Source organism: Alligator sinensis, unplaced genomic scaffold, assembly GCF_000455745.1.
Source record: "Alligator sinensis unplaced genomic scaffold, ASM45574v1 scaffold499_1, whole genome shotgun sequence".
Taxonomy (NCBI): Eukaryota; Metazoa; Chordata; order Crocodylia; family Alligatoridae; genus Alligator; species Alligator sinensis.
The window spans coordinates 2,842,890-2,863,550 of record NW_005841864.1 but is presented as its reverse complement, the minus strand read 5'-3'; the positions used below and the strand labels follow the sequence as shown (position 1 = coordinate 2,863,550).

Sequence of the window (20,661 nt, the reverse complement as noted above, 5' to 3'; positions counted from 1 at the left end):
AAAAGGTCATTAACATGATGATTTATATACCTGACACAATTATAAATAAGGGCCTAGACCCTCAACATGTGAAAATCACAGTTGTGCCAATGATGTCAATGAAAGTTCAGCAATTTATATGAGCTGATGATCTGGCTCACAGTATTTGGCTTTTAAGCAATAAAGATCTAATTCAGGGGTGTTTAATCTCTGGCTTGCAGACCAAATGCAGGTTAAGAAATTTGGCAGTGGGGAGCAGTGGCTATTAATACCACCACCCTTCTTCTCCTTAATTCCAGAACCCCATGCAGTGGCCATGCCCTCTCCCACACCCACAGGAAAGGATGGAGCCCAGACCATCACCTCTTCCCCTCCAAGGGACCAGGCTGGGGCCAAGCCACACCATGGGGCCAGTTCAAGCCTTCTTCCCCTCTGCCCCCCCGCGCTGGGAGCAGGCTACATCCCCTTCCTCCTTCAAAGCCATGTCACACTCCCTTCCCTGGCTGTGTTGGGGCTGTGCTGCTCCCTCAGCCCTTTCCATGCAGCCATATGGTGCCTGCTAAACTTGCTCTGAGTACCAGATCGAGACCATCAGCCAGATCTGACTCATAGATGAATAGGGCACTGACCATTTGGCCTGCCTGTAAAAAAGGTTGACCACCACTGATTTAATCGGTTTTCTTTTTTATCACAAACAGAAGGTTAGACATATTTTTAAGAGGGTCCCTGTTCAATTTTCAAACTACAATATATGTCATGTTGTTGAAGTTCTTATTTGAAATTTCTTTAGATGGGAAAAAAAACAATAGTGTACAATTATAATGTCATCAGATCTTTTGGCCTCTGTAAAACGTACCAGAAATCCTGAGCATAAATCCTTGCAAAGGCTCAAAGGCCACCCTCATTTTCTAACAGAATATCGCCAGTGACTCTCCTGGGCAATCATCGTAACAACAAACAATAACAAATCTCTTTTAAAATAACATGTTTGATAGTACACCTAGAGGGAGCCAACCTATAGAATAAATAGAGCAACTAGGAAACACGATTCTGGTATTTTAAAAAGTTATACCATCATAAGTAATATGTTTTAACAACATCTGGATATAAAGTATAAACTTTGCCTTTTGATTATTAAATAACAAAGAGTGATTGGGTACCTAAACAGTGTGCAGCATGGTAAGGTGGAGTGAAAAGCCTAGAAACCTCCACAGCTATTTATTGTTTTATTCAGTTTAAGGAAAAGAAAAAAATAAGAGAGGAAACATGTTCTTGTGATCTTGCAAGATAAATGAAGGTAGTAGGCCATTAAACTGGATATTCCTTTTGTCACATTTTAAAACATGTTTTCATAGATTCAGAGATTTTAAGACCAGAAAGGACCATTATGATTATCTAGGTTGTCCTTCCATAACACAAGACATATTATTTCACCTAGTAATTCTAGCATCAGGCCTGTAATTTCTGATGCTAAAGCAGTTCTAGAAAGACAGCAAATCTCGACCTACTGAATCAATCTATTAATGTCAGTTTGTTCCAGTGGTTAACTACCCTAGTTTTCTGGTTGTTTTCAAACCAGTTGTAATGGATTCTTCTCACAAGAGCAATAAGTTAAAAATATATCTTAAGCTAATTTCTTGCATTATAATGTGACATAATTCAATGTTGTTGGAAAAAATAACCTAAATTTGAGACTGACACAGACTTATTCTGTGCTTTTTTTCATCCTTTTATGTTTGTCTTCATTTTCCAGACATAATTGTTGGCTATTTGTTTTTTTAGGTGGGTGGCATTAAAACTGACAGGTTTTTTTATTATTGTTTTGTTTTGTTCTTCGCATGTCTTGTAATTAGCAGTAACTAAGGAAACTGGAGGAACTCTGACAATTTTGTACCAACTCAGGATCTGATTCTCTGTTCATCTGTTAAGAATCTCTCTCAAAAGAATGTAGTAGGCTCAAAAATCATGATCTGGTTTTACATTTAAATTGCATTTTTATTTAAATTTCAGTTTTTTTCATGTACTGAATGTGTAGATTGCACTCAAGTCATATTTTTAACATTTTTTCTACAAACATGAAGATTAAGAACTTTTAAAACTAACATTTTTCTGAAATCACTTGTTTCCAGGATTTGAGGTTCTAAGTAAAACATCAAATCACCAGACTCTTTCTTCAAACTTGTGGCAGTTCGCAACATTGTGAATAGCAAAGGATCTCTTCTCCATATAAGTTTTTCTTAAATGACTTGTATCAAATGTATTTTCAGTAGGAAAGGAGCTCAATAAATTATGGTGTAAGCCTCTGTATAATCCAAAGGGAAAAAGCTAGTTATGTATCTGTTAGTTGACCCAACTCATTCCTTCTCTAAAGTTTGATCACATGTTCTTTGACTATCACAAACTCCCACTGTTTCTGAATGTGCTAACTCTAGTGAGAGTTTTGGATATAGAAGAAATGGCTATAGGGGGAATAGATATATATGCTGTATCATTAGCTGCTCCTGGAATTATGTTTCATTGCATTCATTTAATTTCTTGTTCAAGTAAATGCGGACATCAGCTAATAGCTAATACATGTGCCACTTACCCTATTTGAGAGCATTAATTATTATAATTATCTTCCTCCCAACTACACCTTACAATTACATGCAGTTCCATAAAGATACAGGGCATAATTAGAAGACCTTGCAGCAGTGCCTGAAGAAGGACACTATAGCATCCTGATCCACAAAATGACATAAGTACTTAACACTAAACAGGAGTAGAATTTAGATGCTTAGGTCTAAGGGCATCTATACCAATAGCTTATTGTGCCAAGCTCTGTCTACCATGCTGAAACATACTACATTGCTTCCTGAGTCTGGAAGTAATATAATAGCTTTAATATAATATTGTGGATGGGGTAATTGATTCTGCCAAAAAGACTGAGCTAATTAGGATGGGCACATCACTGCACAAACATAGCTATGCTACATCCTCCTAGGGAGGTATTATACTCAGCCCAATATTATGTGTTTCAGCATGGCGTTGCCTGCTACAGTAAGTTAGTGTTGTTGACTGACCCCAAGAGGGCAACCCCTAAAGTCCCACATAACTTCAAGTGTTTTCACTAGAAAAAATCCTTAGGCACCTGAAATCATACTTCTAGGCATGTCCAGAACTGCCTTCTTTTTGTCAGGATAGAGCAACCTGGGACCAATCTGGTAGTAGTGACCAATGCATACCTATAATATAACTGAAAAGAATGAGCCCTGTATAATATGCAGCAGCCATTTGAAAACATTAAAAAACATCAAAAGCCATTTCCAATAAAAAACATAAGGGGATGGTACTGCCCTCCCTGTATAAAACTTCTCAGTATTTGGATAATTTTTCTAAGGTATAAAACAATTGTCATCTTTGTTTTATGCAGTTTGAAGGAATCCAAACCCAGATCACTCACTTCCCAGGAAAGTGACCCAATCACCTTGCTGTAAACTACTGCAATCACCATTTCAAAATAAGAGCAATCAATGCTCTGTTTTTGAGGGCCCAGGGCTGTGAATCTTAAAAAGACATTGATGCCTGTCTGAAACTCTCAGTTAGGTTCCTAAATCTATGAGAGGGATTAGGATCCAAAATACATGCCTCTGTTCAGGATTACCACTCAGTTAATTTAGGCTGCTGCATGATCAGCATGGTGGCTGTATCCCATGCTGACTGGCTTAACTCTACCTATGCATTCTGTAGTGATTCTCAACCTGTTCAATCCCCTGCTATGGGAGGCCATAGTGCCAGTGGAACTAGTATGGTATAGCTACCTTAGGGTAGTGCTCTAGGTAAGAGAAATTGCTGTATTCAAGTGGTAAACACCCAACCTAATTAGGTTCACACGGGGGATAATTTAATTAGCTAACCTGAAGCGCTGCACAGAGGCCACTGTACTGTTTCCTGTTTGGGAAGCCAGGCACACAGTGCAATGTTTAAAGACACCTCTGCTTGATACTGTGAATGCTTTCAGGACCCTTAGCTGATCCCCTCCCAAATATACACAGTATCTATCCTTATTTTACCCTTCCGCACCCCAGAATCTCTGCAGTCAATTGGGAGCATGGGCTACTAGCTGAAAAACACTGGTACAGGGAGGTTACAGAGTGTAACCTATGGATTCCACTCCAGAAACCAAGAAGCTAAAATTTAGGCATTCTAGGATGTTGCCATCATAATGCCTAAAGCCTTTTCTGGACATAGCCCTAAAACCCTTCTCAGGTACAACACAAATTGGGGAAGATATGCTGTTGCCTTAAAAACATGCACAATTTGCACAAATCATCCATCCAACATCCCTCAGACCAGGGAGCAATTTAATAGTTGAGAACACGCAGCTTATCACATCAATTTCCCAGCTCCACCCTTATATTTTGAATCACACTTTTAGATATGGCATTTTTTTCAGAGGAACTTAAATTTTTAGCTTATGATGTTTTCCTAGTTGTAGACATATCAACATGTTGAAAGGCATGGCATCTTCAGGCACCAGTGACAGCTTCCTAGCCAAATAGCCATTTCACAGGTAAATTAAATCAATGAAATGCAGTTACATACATATATAAAGTCCTTATATAAATACCTGGGTAGTTTGAAAGATAAAAAGTGCATTTGGTTGGTGCTCATTGAGAGGATTTTTTTTGCTGCAAAATACCTTAGTTTCCCCTTAGTGTTTAACACAATGTTAATTAGCTTATGGCAGCATTTTCAGATGGGAAACCAGATGAAGTATCATCATATAGGATAATGTAAGCTCACAGCTAATTGCTTATTCTTCTGTCAATTACTGCGTAGTGCAAAGTTCTGCTAAAATGAAATGGAATTTGGTTATAGTTTATTATTTACCTGATTTCTCCTTCATAGTTCAACCAATTTTGAAGTAAATATCCATAACATATTCTTTTTCTAGTACTATATATTACCAGCCACATTCTACATTCCTAAGATAATTAAAAGAGAATCAAGTGCTATTCATGAGACAAGCAAGACAGCATGCTGAATTTTTCAATACTTTGTATAATTTTCTCTCCTTGTTTTTAACTATTTTACCTTATTAAGCGAGTGTTAAAATACCCCGCACAGAGTTTGAAATGCCTTTTAGTGTTGCCATAAGGCAAAGAACAGACATTATTCAACATGTGGCTCAATAACTCATTAGCTAAGAAAACACTTTTTCAAGTGCATACAGGATAGAATGAAGATGTGGCAGCTACAAATTATTTTCTATTACAAATAGTAGATACTTCACACTTTCCCCTTAGGTATTTCACAGTAATCATAATTCATCTTTGAAAATAAATAAGCAATTGAAAAATAACTTTACTGACATACTGACATTCTTGAAATCCAATTTCCCCAGCAAAGAGCACAAAAGATATTTACTATTCATGCCAAGTGATACTTTCATCATCTCTATAAAAAGCATAAGGAAATTTAGGCACCTAAGGAATTGACAGAAGTCAGTATTTTGAGTGTTAAGTCACATGAGATAGCCAGTAGGAAATGGTAAGAACACAGGTGAAGCTTATGCTTCATCTCTGTAGGGGAGGTAGTCACATAAACCCAGATCCAATAAAGGGCTTAGATACCTTCAAAGTTAGGCACTGCGTTGCTTAACTTTTAAGTACTTGCCTGTTGGAAATAGAATCCACAGCACCATATTCAGTGTGGAGGGAGTTAGTTGATTAAGCAAGGTTTGGCCCATTCTTGCAAAATGAAGAGGTGTTTGTATTTCGTTCCCGTCACACTGCATAGCACTGTAGTTGGAACATTCACCTGAGATGAGGGAAATCCTTGTTCAAATCTAACCCCTGTTTTGCCCTAGGCTATGGAGAAGTTTGACTGGGCCTTTCTTAATCCCTTTAGTTTCATAGATGTTAAGGGCTGGAAGGGACCTTACAGATCATCGGGTCCCCCCCCCCGCCCGCCCCTCACTTGTACAGGAAAGACTGCTGGGGTCAGATGATTCCAGCAAGGTGGACATCAAGACACTTTTTGAAACGGTTCTGTTTGTATAAAACACTTAAATACTGGTAAATACTTAAATACAAGGGAGGTGGTGCTCTCCCCTACCTTGGAGGTGTTCAAAAAGAGATTGGACAACCACCTGACTGGGGTTACTTAACCCCAGTGCTCTTTCCTGCTGGAGGCAGGGGGTCAGACTCAATGATCTACTAGGTCCCTTCCAACCCTAGAAATCTATGAAATTGATTAAATCTATGGTTGAGCCATAGAAAGAGCACTATAGGCTGATGGCCCATATACTCACATGGGACACTTAGGTTTAAACTCTGCATCAGTAAATACTCTCTCTTGTTGGTTTTTGTGTGAGGTCCAATGTAGTAGGTGCATACTGAGATGTGCCTCCTGGACCTACAGGCAAAACTGAATTGCATTTGGGGGAACAGTGGCAGAAATTTAGGAGATTCAGTTGGTGGAAATGAATGTAGTAATCTTCAGGTTTATGCAGGAGCTGAGCAGGATTTGGAGGGTCTAAATTTTGGAATCAGGTGCCTACACTAGCAGTTAGGAACATGTGTCACTGAGAAGTTGGAATAATTTATGAAACAAATAACTGCCCTACCATACATATTCTATGTGAAGAAACAAAATTAACTTATTTTGATAATGTTTCTATTGAGGAATGTAGCAATGGGGCAGGTAGAAAGGGCAACCAGCACCATTTGTTAAAAGGCCATCAATTACATTCCCATGTCCTTCCTGTGGCAGGGTGACCCCTTGGCACAGCACATCCTCTCAAAGAGAAATCCACATTATGGAAGTGCATTAATTTTGCCCCACTTGTATAAAAAACTAAATATGTCTTTGTTTCTATTTATGAAAACAAGGAATAACATTCTTTTTCCAGCTATATCACTGCAACCCTAGAGAAGCTAATGATTTTTTCAGGTATATCTGAGAGCTGAATTTATGAGAATAAAAAATAAAAAGATTAAACTTAGTAACTGTATTAACTACAGTAATACTGAGTATGGTAGTTTATCAGACTGCTTAATGTTAGTTTATTAGGTAGCAGTTACTTTCCCATTGCATAGTAATTTCAAGTGCAGCTACCAAATCTTCTTCATGACACAAAATTCATAAACAGGCAGTATGCAACATGTTTTAATAACTGGTCTAGAGCAGTGCCTATTTGAGAGCATATTTTATTAGCTGTATGGATCTAGTTTCCATTTTTCTCATAGTTACTTCAACTGTACTCTTTCAGTTTCTGCTCCACTAAATAATCTTCCTCCTACTTAGAACCAGTTTATACAAGTTATATATGTGGGAAGTCTGAAAGGCAGTAAGCAATGGTTACCTACAATTTCAAGCCCATAGACCTATTTCCTACCCCTCCTCTGTCAGAAAATATTTGAAGATTAATTCACCAGAAGTAAGTTACAAGAAAAAAGATGTCATAGCAACTGCTTTGTAATATAAGATTTTAAAACTTACCGGAACTGAAATTTTAGGATTGTTGTTAAGTTTTCCCAGCACAGCAAAGCCATCAGTGTTGATTTTGCCCTTTGGTTTTATGTTTAAGGATTCTACCTTAAGGCAGTCAATAAAAAGAGTGACACTGGTCTTCTCCACACTGATCATAAGCTTGTGCCATTGGGAATCAAACAGAAAAGGCAAATGCAAAAAGTTTGCAGTCTGGAGACTTCCATCCAGTCCCATATAAGAAAACTCAATGCTCTTAGCTGGACCATTAAGCTTCACTCCAACTTGTTCTTTTCCTGAAGAATCCTGAACCTGCCAAATACTCCAGTATTTCTGAAGTGTGCTTCCAGTCATCCGAAAAGTAGTTAGAAAGGAATATTCATCAGGCAATCCGTTGGGATACAAAGCCCTGTATAGGATCAAAGTACAGTAATTTATTCATGCACACATGTGTGTAGTCCTTATTTGGCCTAAAGGTCAAAGTAAGCTCTTGACCCATGATGATTCAGGCAATAGACTTGAACAATGAATTATTATATCCAAGGGTGTTTTTTTCAAATGCACTTTGTTGCTCTGCCCATTGCTTTAGCCATCACTTTAACAGAATCAGATTATTTAATTGAAAATTATACAAAAGGTAAGACCTCACATTCAGAAATGAATTGTATCCTATGATATTCACATGAGGAGCTAAGGCAATCAGAAATCTACACAAACCTAGCAGTCCATAAGGCTATCATAGTTAAGGTATATCATTTACAAGGAAGCAATTTGGCTAGACCCAACATCCAGCTACCTTGGACTCCCAAGTCAAGGGATGGACAAAATATGGCTTGCCAACTGACTGGATCCAGCCCATGCCTGCCCCCCCCGCAGCACTCTGCATGGAGCTGAGCCCCACCCACTCCTACTGGGGCAACCTGCACCTGCCAGCCTGGGCCCCGCCCAGCATATTCAGCTTCTGGCAGGGCTGTTCCTGGTGTTGATTCCCTCCCTTTGCCTCCAGCAGGAACTGCCTGGCTGAAGCTCCCCCCCTGCCTGCCTGCCTACCTGCCCAGAGTGGTGCAGCACGGGCAGGAATGGGAGGAGGAGGCACCACTGGAGGTGAGGGGATCAAAGCAGCACTTAGCTGGCTGCAGCCCCACCAGAAGCTACTTGTGCTGGTCGGGGCCTGGGCCAGCGTGGGTGTTCTACTCCCCTTGCCTCCAGCTACAGCTCCTTCTTCTACTCCTGCCCTTGCTGCACCACTCTGTGCCTGGGGGAGCTTCAGCCAGGCAGCTCTGGCTCCAGCTTTTGGCTGCCTTCCACCCACTCTGCCCACCCAGCATGATGATCAGTCACCTGCAGGTGGGTGGAGTGGGTAGAAGGCAACAGAGAGCTGGAAGCAGAGCCCCAGACACTGGGGCAGGAGCTGCCCAGCTGAAGCTACCTTCCTGCCCACCCAGAGCAGTACAGCAGGGGCAGCAGCAGGAGGAGGAGCTGCTGGTGGTGGAGGTGTGGGGAACAGAACAGCCCCAGGAGAGCTCTGCTGCACTGCTGTCTACTTCCCCTTTATGAATGTTAATTCAGCCATTGGAGTAGCTCAGACACTGCTCTGTTCAGAACTATGAGAAAATAATCTTAGTGAAAGTTTATGGCCCCCCCTCATTGCTTATCCTGGAGCACCACTTGCTGTTGCTGTTACTCTAGCAAGCTACAGTAACTCTTTCACATAAAGGCTTCATTGTCTCCAGTGCAGATGTTAAAGTGCATTCACATTCCAGAAGATCTCCCAAGCAGCAGCGGGACTTCAGTGAGGGAACTAAATAGATTGACAGCCACTGAGAAGGGACAGAAATAGTTTCGTCCTAAAACTTTAATGGAAACTGCCATTGCTTTTTTTATTTCTATGAATAAACTGCTTAGAACTCCCTGGGCACATATACACATGCATATTCATGTAATACAATAAACTCTAGTACTTATCACACTGGGGCTTATTGCTCCCAGGCGCTGCATTTACACATGCACATGGGACTGCAACACTTTGAGCCAAGTTGGAGCAGCCCCAGCTGGCAGGAAGCCTGCCAGCCCAGGGCTGCTCTGACATAGCTCAATGTGCTGTGGAGGGGCTGCCTGGGGCACAAGGGTGCTCCAATGCAAGGCTAGCTAGCACTGAAGCACCCTCATATCCCAGCCAGCTGGAGCAACATCTACATGTGTGGTACTGCGGAGTAAAAAACTCTACAGCAGGACAGTACTTGTATTCATCTTGCTGTGGAGTTAGTTAATTTACCCCGGGCTAATAAGGGTGCACTTATAGATGTGTAATATTTTGCACAGCTGATTAATCTACGGTGCAGTAAATATCTCATGTAGACGTGCCCCTGAGTATCAGGAAAAGTCAGGGTGTTAGGAGGAGGAACATATGGGATGGTGATATGCCACAAAATGATCTTATTCAAGTTATTTTGAGAGGGGGGTCAGATGACATGGGGGAAAGCAGTAATATGACTAAGGAAAGGGCAACCAGGGCATCAGTTCTGAGCACTGACTGAGGGAAGGCACAAAAATAGTAGCTGCTGCAATTACTCTTCTGGCTGCCACACCACTGCCAGCAGCCTAACTGCAGCTACTGCCCTTTGAGCTGCCTGCATCCAGGGCACAGAACAGCTGGGTTATGCCCCAAGGGAGTGGCACCTGTAAATACTTGTTAGATGGATAAAACTGGAGATGTCTCTGTAAGCTAGGAAACATACATGTATACAGTACATCCATATACCAGATAGAATGTATGTGTGCACATGGATACATACTTGGGATGTATCTATACAATTGGGGGGTATATCTGAATAAAGTAGAAGGGGAGATAAAACTTTATGAAGCTGTATTTACATGTATACACACGGGTATTGTGTATACACATTCAAATTGCCACTAAGGGCCTGGTCCAACTCAATCTTTCATTGACCTTAGTGCAGGGGTGGGCAAAATATAGCCTGTGAGTTGGATCCGGCCTACCAAGGGATTCTATCCAGCCTGCAGCAGGTCCCTCAGCCTCACTCAGTGTGGGGGGGAGTGGGGCAGCCTGGGCTGTGGTGCATGTGAACAGTCCTGCTGCCCCCAGGCAAGCAGTGGGCTGGGGTGGTGCAGTGGCCAGACTCAGCTTCCCAGCAACCCCAGTGGCAGCGACTTCTTCTGGCTGCTGTTGCCAGTGTTACCACCACTCCTGGACCCAGTCCCGCAGCCCAGGCACCCTGGCCCGTCCACCCCACATCAACTGCTGAGAGTGCTGGACAGAATGGGCAGGTGGGCAGGGTCTCCATGGAGACTAGCATGGGACCCCTGCAGACAGGACACATTCAGTTGGGCAGATGGGATGGGGCCATAGGTGAGTGGAGAGTGGTATCCAGGAGAGGGATGGGTGGGCAGAGGCAGAGCCCAACTGGCCCACTCACCCATCCCACTCCTAGACACTGCTCCCTGCCCACCTGTGAACCCATGCCATCCACCCTGTACACTGGGTTCCCAGACCAGTCTCCATGGAGACCCTGCCCACCTGCCTGCTCTGTCTGGCACCCCCAGGAGTGGGTGCATGACAAATGATCCCCAGCTAGATAGGATCAATTGCCTCTCCCGTGCCCCACTGTGCCAGGAAGAGTCAGCAACCCCTCCCAGCTGCACCCAGTCAGCACTTCCCCACACTGTGCTGGGTCAGCACCACCCCCCTGGCATACTGGGTCAGGTCAGTACCACCCTACTTCCTGCCCCACTCCCCTCCCACTCAGCCCTGTAACAGCTTACCAAAACTCCCTAAATAATTGCCCAGCCCTGCCTCAGTGGGTTTCTCTATATATCTTAAATGTATACTTCCCTCTCCATTCTTGGCTCATGGCTTGGTCATTTTTTTCTTCATTTACTGCATACCTCATCTGTTTCCCCTTCTGACATCTGATTTATCCCTGCCAATAGTCTAACATGTTGCCTTTAGATTATATTTCTTTCCTGCTGCTGTGACCACATCACTTCTCTCTGTTAATTGTTATTTTTCCCCATCATTCAGTAACTCTGTAGGACCAATATGACACTCACACCAGCTTATGGAAATGTTACTTTATCCAAGGGTCTCTGAGGAAAGCAGAGGTAAAACAAAACAATGAAAAGCTCTCAAGAGTGATCTATAGCTAAAAGTTTTACTGACATGGCTCTGCAAATTAGGAGTGTGAGAGAATCACCCCCTGGCTGACCCAGCTATGCAGACAAAAACATTATTATACCAGCAAAAGTGTTATTTTATCAATATAGCTTATTTTGCTAATTGTTTGTGCTATACTGGCAAAAGGAATGTTTTGCCTGTATAAACTCAAATGCAAGGATATTTGTCTTATAGGTGTACACAAACTGTCAGACAGCCCCTCTTTCCACTTAAGAACTTAAAACAAACAAATATTGTAACTTTTTCAAATGGAAAGGAAAAAAGATTGTACAAAATCCTGTATAATAAGATCTATGGACATAGGCAAGAGAAAACAAAAACAATGAAGAGGATGTATATGGCAAGGTCAATTTGCACCTTTTAGGAAAACTAAATTAGAGATGTACATAGCACAAGATTTTGTAAGCTGGAACTCACTTCCTCAGATTCTGTAAAAGAACATACATAAGAATTTCTACGGAAGTGTACAGAATGGAGTGATTTGAATACAAAAGGCAGGAAAAGAGGAGGAAGAAGGGGAGAGATGGGGCAGTGCTAGAAGAGGCAAACAAGCAAAGAACCCACAGTATAATGAGATAATAATCCGTAGCCCCTATTTAAATTATGCTTAGTACAATGTGGGGGCACAGCACACATCTGGGCTCACTGCAAGGCCTGTCTGTGTTCCCACATCAGTACAGCCTACATCATCACTGGAGCGAATAACATGGATTCTAACATTCGCAGTTCATTCACCTGCAACTCTATCAATGTCATATATGCCATTGCATGCCTACACTACCCCTTAGCTGCCTACATTAGACATTTGGGGCAACCTGTATGGGTAAGAATGAATGCTCATCAATCTAATGTCATCTCCAGAACCGTGCAAAAGCCTGTGGCAAAATACTTTAATCTTCCTGGACATTCAATCACTAAAATCTGAGTGGGTGTTCTTGGGCAGCAAATCTTTAAAAACTAGGGCTGACAAACTATTAAAAAAACTAATCATAATTAATTGTGAGATTAAAAAAATAGTTGCAATTAATCACAATTTTATTTGCACAATTAAACAATAGTCAGCACTCCACCACCCAACAGCCCTGAGCCCATGTGCCCTGTGGCTGCTCTCCACCACCACCACCAAGAGCACACAGCCCCAGCATGCCCCATGCCTGCTCCGGACTTGCCCCAGCAGGAGTGGACCAGCCAGAACCTGCATGCACAGCCCCAACCTCGGTCCACCCCATGCCTGCTCCTGACAAACCTGCTCACACTGAGCAGTGGCAGCAAACAGGCAGAAGCTTCTGCTCAGCATGGAGGAAAAGCAGCCCCTCGCTGCTGCCAGGCCCTTCTTGCTGCAGCTGCCCAGAGCCCACACCCAGGCTGCTCTGTGGCTCCTCTGAACAGTCACCACTGCCCTGCTGGGCAGCCCAGAGGCAGCAGTAACAGCAGCAGAGAGGAGCCACAGGGTAGCTTAGGCACAGGCTGTGGGCCGCTGCAGCAAAAAGGGCCTGGCAGTGGTGAGCGGGAGGGGCCGCTTTTCCCTGGTGCCAAGTTGCAGCTTCATCCCAGGCACAATTTGAATGGGAAATTGTGGAACAAGAAATCATCCACAGACTGGATTGTGTTAAGTATGGTTTAAACAGGGACTATGGATTCTTATCCCAATACCTATATTAGCTTTTGTGACCTCTTTGTTCCTATGGATTCTTTGCTTGTTTTCCACTCCCAGCACTGCCCCCTCAGCCTCTCTCTCCTCTTCCTTCCTTCCTGCCTTTTGTATTCAAATCACTCTCTCCATTCTATATGTTATTCTGAGGAGCATCTCCCTTCATAGCAGCGGATAAACTGAGCACCAGATCATGACAGTTCATTTATTTATTTGTTTGTTTGTTTATGTTTAGCTAGTTAGTCTATAAGGTTCAAATTTACCTTGCCTTATGCTTGAATTTAGACTAACATGGCTACCTATATCTCTCTGAGAAATGTATATGTAATAGCAAATGTGAAGATAAATGTTTTTTTCCTGAAATACAAATATTCACAGTTAAAGAAAAATAATAATCTACTAACCCTGCTGCTTTGTGAGCAGTAAATGCTCGGTATTTTCCCCTATAACAGTTGACAATGATGCAAGCTCTTAAAGCTAGTAATCAACAAATTTTGGTTTAGAATCTGCTGGATTAGTGAAGGAAAAGCTAATATGCAAACACAGAGTAAATATATATGACAAGTCCCAATCTGACTTTACTCCTCCTCCACTTTAGAGCTGCAACAGATATAGCAAGGAGATATTCAGAGCAGAATTTTAGCCTTTATGTATGTAATTTTTAAGTCCAGGTATAGATATAGATAGACTGTAATCCCGCTTCCCTTGTGTACCCAGGGCTATAGTTTTCCTTCTGCAAACATTTGCTGTTCACCTTCATGGAAATTATTAAAACACTACTGTTTTCTTTTAAAATGTTTCAAAAGCATGTAAGAGATGTAATAAACCTAAAACACTAATTTACATTGATTTCATTAATACTTGAGAGTCTGCCACTTATCAATGAGGTGTTAATGTATCCAGGATAAGTCCTCTCAATAGGTAGTGGAGCCATTTGGAGTAATTATGTTATTGCTTGAATACTCTTATTGACTTCACTGGGATTGTTTGAGGTGTAGGACACTAGTCTGTTGTGTGTGATGAGCAAGGGGCTTTTTAACTCAAGATGCAACCACTCCTATTTTTCACTGCGACCTTGACCATCACAATTTACTATGTACTTTGTAGCTTTTAGTTAAAAAGCTACAAAGCATTTTCAGAGAAAAGCTGAATCCTCCAGTTTTTAGCTGAGGTTGCTCTTTAATGTATGAAAAATATATAGACCTGAGTTTATTATTCCTAATGTCAGCTAAATTGCTTTTCTAGTCGTTTAATCCAAGGCATTAGAGTGGCTAGCCTTCTTCCCCGCTTAATCTGTCACAAACACTTTTCTTTGTGCTAGTACAATATTTTTAAAGTCCATGCATATAAAAAGAATATGTTATTAGTACATTTTAATATTAGTTATTATTTAATTATTGGTAACAGATATCTGGATGAATTCAGAAATGGAAACTTTACTATATAAGGGACAAAGGGCTGAAGTTTTTCTTGAATGTATATAAATAAAGCATTTTAGCTGCAGTTTCATGAGTAATTCCTATGATATCTAAATGATATAACCTTGATTCTCCAGTAGATTTTGTACTAGAAATGAACAAGGACCAACAGAGGCTTATTTAAATGATGGATGAAGTTGAAGTTAGCTCTTGCTACCCCAATCATACCCTTCATCATTAATTGTCTTGTGTAATTAACAGTGGAGAATTTGGCAACTGCCAAAGGATGTGGTATAAAAATTCATAAGTTTTTTAAAGGATCTCTGTGAAAAGGCATATTAAATTCCTCAAGGAAAGGCTGAATAAATGTGCAAAATAACACTGCTCTGACAGAGCCTTTACGCCCATGCTGCAGCTATTATAAAATGCTCCAGTACATGGAGGAGACCGTAGTGTTCACTCTTTAACCTGAAAAAAATCGCCTTTTGCTGGTAAGCATTAGTTGGATATTAAGGGTCACATCCTACCCACTGATAACGGGCTTAGTAGCACTTTCCTCTCTCCCCACATCTCTGCCCTGTACAGATCCTCAGTGACTTTCATGTGCTACACCCCAAGAAACATTTTCTGTGAGGGTGATCCTCCGTACTACATGAAGCAAGCTGATCACAGTTTCTGTGGTACAATTCAGTTTCATAATCGTGTACCAAGAAAGCAACACAGTAATTGAAGCATGTAAATGGATTCCAGGAAAAGAGCAGATATTGAACAGGAAACTGTTTGATGTAGTTACTGACTGAGGTGGCTCACCTGGCAGCTTTGCTCTTTTGATTAGGGCTGCCTCAAGATCCTTTGTTTTTCACCAGTCAGCCATAGCTGGGCTATGTAGTTTGGGCTTTGACTCAGAGAATTAAAAGCCCAATTATGCTTCATGCCAGGACAGTGTAGAATGGATGCAATTCATTAGGTGGATATTAAGTTATCTTTACACACCGAGTAATGAGTGCAGGATCAAGCCTACCAAGGCCACTTGTGGCTGCATTTCAGCACCTTTGCAAATAAACAGCACTGCTATAACTCAGTAGAGCCACCAGGTGGCCCTGCATTCAATGATTGCCTGTAGTCTTTTCCTAAGCAAAGAAGACAGTGCAGCTTTCAATGCAAAACCAGACAGATCACAGGAAAAAGGAGTGTGCATGAGAAAATACTCTTCCAACATCTGGGAAGTAATCATTGGCTGGTTTACCCAAGCAAATATTTAAAATATTATTAAACATTTTATATATGAATAAGTAATAGTGTGGTGAGGTCTAAGGAGGAATTTGGGATGGCTGAATTACACAGGACTGACAAAGGCAGAATTATGCAGGTCACATCAAAGACATTTCAGTTTCATCTGGGGTAGATTTGGGGTGGTATGCATAGCTTGCTCACTGCCTTAATGCTCTTGCATAATTCAGCCACCCAAAATTCATGCCAATAAAAGCCATATACCACACCACATTATAGACAACTTTTAGAGGAGTTTTTTTAGACCTTCACTGGAACTTTGTGTTGTCCTTGGGCATGCCTTTACTGTAGTGTTAGCTTGAGTTCTCTTTGCTCAGATTAACTCATTTTGAATTAGCTTAGCACAAGTCAGAGTAAAGAACTGCAAAATAGCACCAGACCTGCACAGAAGGATTGGAGTATCAGGAATGAGTAGCAGTATTACTATACTGCATGCCAAGAGCACTCAACTTTCAGCCAAGCTCCCACAATAGACCAGCTAGTTTGAGCTAAGAGCACTACATAATATGAGCTAAAGATTTTTGCATTTCGACAAAGAGTCAGGTCACAGATGACATTTGAGTTACCATAAGTTAACACTGCAGTGGAACAAGCCCTTAGTTACCCATAGGTTCCCCCCTAAATCATCTCTACACCAATATATTTGAATGACCTAAAATAACTTTTTATATAACATTTCAACAACTCTGAAGCCTAAAAACTCTGGCTATCTTCAGAGAAAAAAGGAGTTCTGTACCCCATTGACAAGCTATGAATCATCCCTTTTTAATGGCCCAAGGCTCCATGTTTGTCATAGCTATTAAGGACCAGATTTACCTATGCACATCAACTATTTTGTACTGGTATAATGCTGTAAAGTTTCCATAAATCCAGTTTAGCCAGCTAAACTGTAAAAAAGCTTTCAATCTACCAGCTAAGAACATAGCAGCCAAGGTATATTGGAGCAGGATAGGAAATATCTGAGCCAGTTCTGATGTGACAGTAGCACCTTGATCTTTAGTGATCCCTAGCTACATAAAAGCACCTTGAGGGGTTGTACTAGCTAGGAAAACCAGCTAAAATAGCCCTGGTTTTTCCCAGCCCTCTTTACCCCTATATCATTTCTGGTCCTATGCTAGGCAGAGGTCATTTCTAACTAAGGTTCCAATCCATAACATGCAAATGTGAGTGGATCTCAAAATCCAATTTCCCATTGCAATCTGGGATACACAGAATAGTGGTTTTCAATTTCTCTAGCTCATATTATTGACACTGACAGGTAAGAAGGTGTGTACCCTACCCAAAAGAGACTAAACTGCTGTGTAGTCAGTCACCCTTCTTACTTTGTCCCGTGACCATCCATCAAAACAAAGATGCCCTCACTTGATGACCATTATCTCTGCATACATGTTATGAACCTTTCTCACCCAAGGAATCTTCCTTCTGCCTCGCTCCCTTCCCCAGCTCCTCTCTAGCTACTGAGCATTTCAAGCAGCAAAATTCCAGTCTTGCTGAGCAGTACACCTGGTAGGAAAAGAGAGATGGGAGAGATCCCTGTTTCTAGCAGGTCAATATAATCTAGTATCATCACCTGAAACCAAAAAGATGAATAGGATAAACTGTACTCATTCCAGAAGCTTTGCTAAATCCAGCTAAAGAACTGGTATCAATCTTACTTGTAGGATAATATGCAGTAGATAATATGCTAAAATATTCTTTTAAAGTAAAACAACCAAATGTATTACCTGGTTGGGATCCTGAAGTCGACATTGCTGCCAAATTTATAAGCCACCTGTAAAGCTGTGGAGCCTACCACTCTCTGGATAACTCCTTGGGAGGCAGCTTTATCTATCTGGAACTGAGAAATCAGGTCATAACCTACAAAAACCAAACACACACATCCAGAATTTCCATTTGACCACTGAAGCATCACAAAGCTGAATATAGCCTGATCACTTCTAAAAAGCAGTCTTTTAACTTGTAAAATGAAGATTCTACTTGCCTGGCAAGTCATCTTGGCCAATCCTGATTGTTGGGCAGAGATCAGTCTTTTGGTTAGAAGCGAAGGTGACTGGAAATCCTGCAAAAAAGAGAAAACTTGTAATCCGTTTTCATCACTGCCTGAAATTAAAGTTGAGATCTGTGGCCTAAAATGATAGCATCTGCTAATAAAGGTTTTCAATTTATTAATATCACTTGACTTTGTTTATTTTTACATTTTTTCTTAAATCTTTAATGTATAAAGACGTCGTAATTCTTCCTGCTCCGACTCTACTTTTAAGCAGCAGCTGTCCCAGCAAAAAGAAGTTTGTGATATATGGAGGCACTGGTTCATAAATTCTGGTGGTTTAGGCAAACTTAAATAAATGCTAGATAGCTGAATCCACATCATCCCTAATTAAGAGCAAACTCAGACAAACTTTATGCCAGCTAAGGTAGCTGTTGAGAAGTAATGCTATTGGCATCCCTTCCTCCCTCCTTGATATTCCAGGTATTCCCAACCTCATCTTTGCCATGTTTTATCACATAACAAGCCCTGGGGAAGCATTGGGTGGGGGCCAGAGGGACTTACAGGCTCTTTTTATGAACATGAACAAGAGCGTAAAAGAAATTCTCTTGGGAAGCTAAACACAGAGCTCAGTTTTTAAAATGCTATCTGTATAAAGGCATCACTGAAAGAAACCCCAGCCCCCAATCTTAAAGATGGAAAGCAGAAAAGTAAACATTTACTCAAAATCATTTAAGAGTTTTGCCCAAGCCCAGCACCAAGGCAATCTGGAAAATTTTAGTAGATTCTGGATAGGGAAGAAAGGGGTGTACAAGTTGGAAGGACATGCCTTCCCAGCCTACAGAGAGCCTCTTGTATTCTGCAAGGACTCAACCATAAAAGTGAGTTTCCTTCTCATAGCATAGACGTAAAGGAAATGGTGAGTTGACATTTTACACCTTAGAAATGGCTTTAGTCTATATTATTTAAACAGATATGTGGCTGACATCCAGTCATTTATCCTCCATGCCCTGCTAATAGAGTGGACCCAGTGTTCTGCCACATCTACTAGAAGAACATCTAACTAGAGGTGCAGAAGAATGCATCCCATACCTACCATCTATTTCCAGACTATGATCCTAACATTAGAAATGTGCTTATACCCTACTCTGCTTAGAAAGCAGGAAGATAAACCAGAATGACTAGGAAACCATGGAAAGAAATAAAGTGTAAAACCTAACTGATAACCCAAAATAACAGTCTCTTTCTCACATACACATTTATTTAGTTCCATAATTAAATGAAGTTACTAACTAAGTACAGAGTAAATTGTGATGGTCAAGGTCCCAGTGAAATACAATACAGATATAGGCTATACCCTTACTTGTTTGATGCTGAATGGTAGCTGACACCAAAGACCCCAGAAAACTACACATGTACAAGAAAGCTGGAAGATGCCTGTAAAAAAAAATTAAACATGAATTTACAGTTCCTGATAGATTCTGTGATCAACTTTCATCTCATGGTCATGTACATTAAATACATAAAAACATGAATTAGAGATTTACTAGCACAGTTGGCAAGAAAACCTTTTTAGAGCAAAGCTTTTTATCTTTGTCAGTACAACAAAATGTGTCTATGATGTTGTCTCAGTTTCCATATCTTACATATAAAACTGTCATGAAAATAAAAATAGAGAAGACAGCTGGTAAAAACAATTTTAAATGCTCTCATTTGTTAACTACTGATCTCTTACAAGTGTCCCTTGTTCCCTTACCAGTTGCTTTTCATTTTCTCTGCTGGTTTTCTTCAGCTCTCTCATGTGAGTATTTGGGGGGTATACTTATGCCCTGTGATCTCCTGTCATTAGCCCCCTCAAAGAAAGCAGGAAAAGATGAAGGCTGTATTCTTTCTCCCCATGTAGGGCTCCAGGAGAGAATGAGGCTCAGGCTGCTGGGACTGTTTTAATTCTGAGGAGAAAAGGAGGTGGGGGCTAGACAGACATCTGTGCCTTGATGGAGTTGAGGGCGGATCTCATGAACTAGCTGGGATATAAAAAAAGGCAAAGAGAGCAGAAAAAAGGCTGCAGTTTATGCCAGTCTCAGGGTAGGGATATATAAAGTCAGGAACATGATTTAAACAAAACCACCCATCCAGTAATAGGGTCTGCTGGGTGGGGGGAAACAGGTGAAAGAGAAAGATGCATTTAAGAGTCTTGAAGAAGCAGGTGACCATACAATAGTGTGTATATTTTCACTATTTGGATTTAGGAAAGGTCACAGTACACCTAAGTTTAGAAAGAAGAGCCTTTTACTTCTCACTGGTTCCCTGTTAGACTATCCTAGCTTGACCCCAGAGATGTAGCAAAGTCAGGCTTCTAAATAGAAATAATCATTTAAAAATCTATTTAATTGCTTAAACTCAGGTAGGAATACACCCTGGCCATGTCTGTATGAGATTCTGACTGCACAGTCATTACTGTGCAGTCACTTAGTACTTGTACAAAGATCAACAGTAGCTGGAGTTACTGCGCAGTTGTGTCGCCAAACAGCTTTTTCATGGTGCTGACTGTGCAGTAGCTCAAGACTACTGCACAATAGCATTGCATCAGGCTTTCTGCCACATGACACTGTCTCATGTAGACACGGCCATGCTCGTGTAGACTCGTGTCCTGCGCCGTGCTGGAGAG

The 20,661-nt window shown here is 41.2% G+C and overlaps 1 protein-coding gene across 1 annotated transcript in view; it reads right to left on the bottom strand.

Moving 5' to 3' along the window:
* The window catches only part of COL9A1 (collagen type IX alpha 1 chain), a 92,645-nt gene extending 72,755 nt beyond the window's left edge, over positions 1 to 19,890 (bottom strand). Inside the window, exons 1-5 of the mRNA XM_006016648.2 lie at positions 19,750 to 19,890; positions 19,357 to 19,430; positions 17,988 to 18,065; positions 17,731 to 17,863; positions 7,465 to 7,861 (exon numbers count right to left, since the gene is read on the bottom strand). Coding sequence (XP_006016710.1) covers positions 7,465 to 7,861; positions 17,731 to 17,863; positions 17,988 to 18,065; positions 19,357 to 19,430; positions 19,750 to 19,763 — 696 coding nt within the window. The 5' untranslated portion in view covers positions 19,764 to 19,890. The remainder of the gene's footprint in view (positions 1 to 7,464; positions 7,862 to 17,730; positions 17,864 to 17,987; positions 18,066 to 19,356; positions 19,431 to 19,749) is intronic.
* Between the last annotated feature and the right edge of the window lie 771 nt (positions 19,891 to 20,661).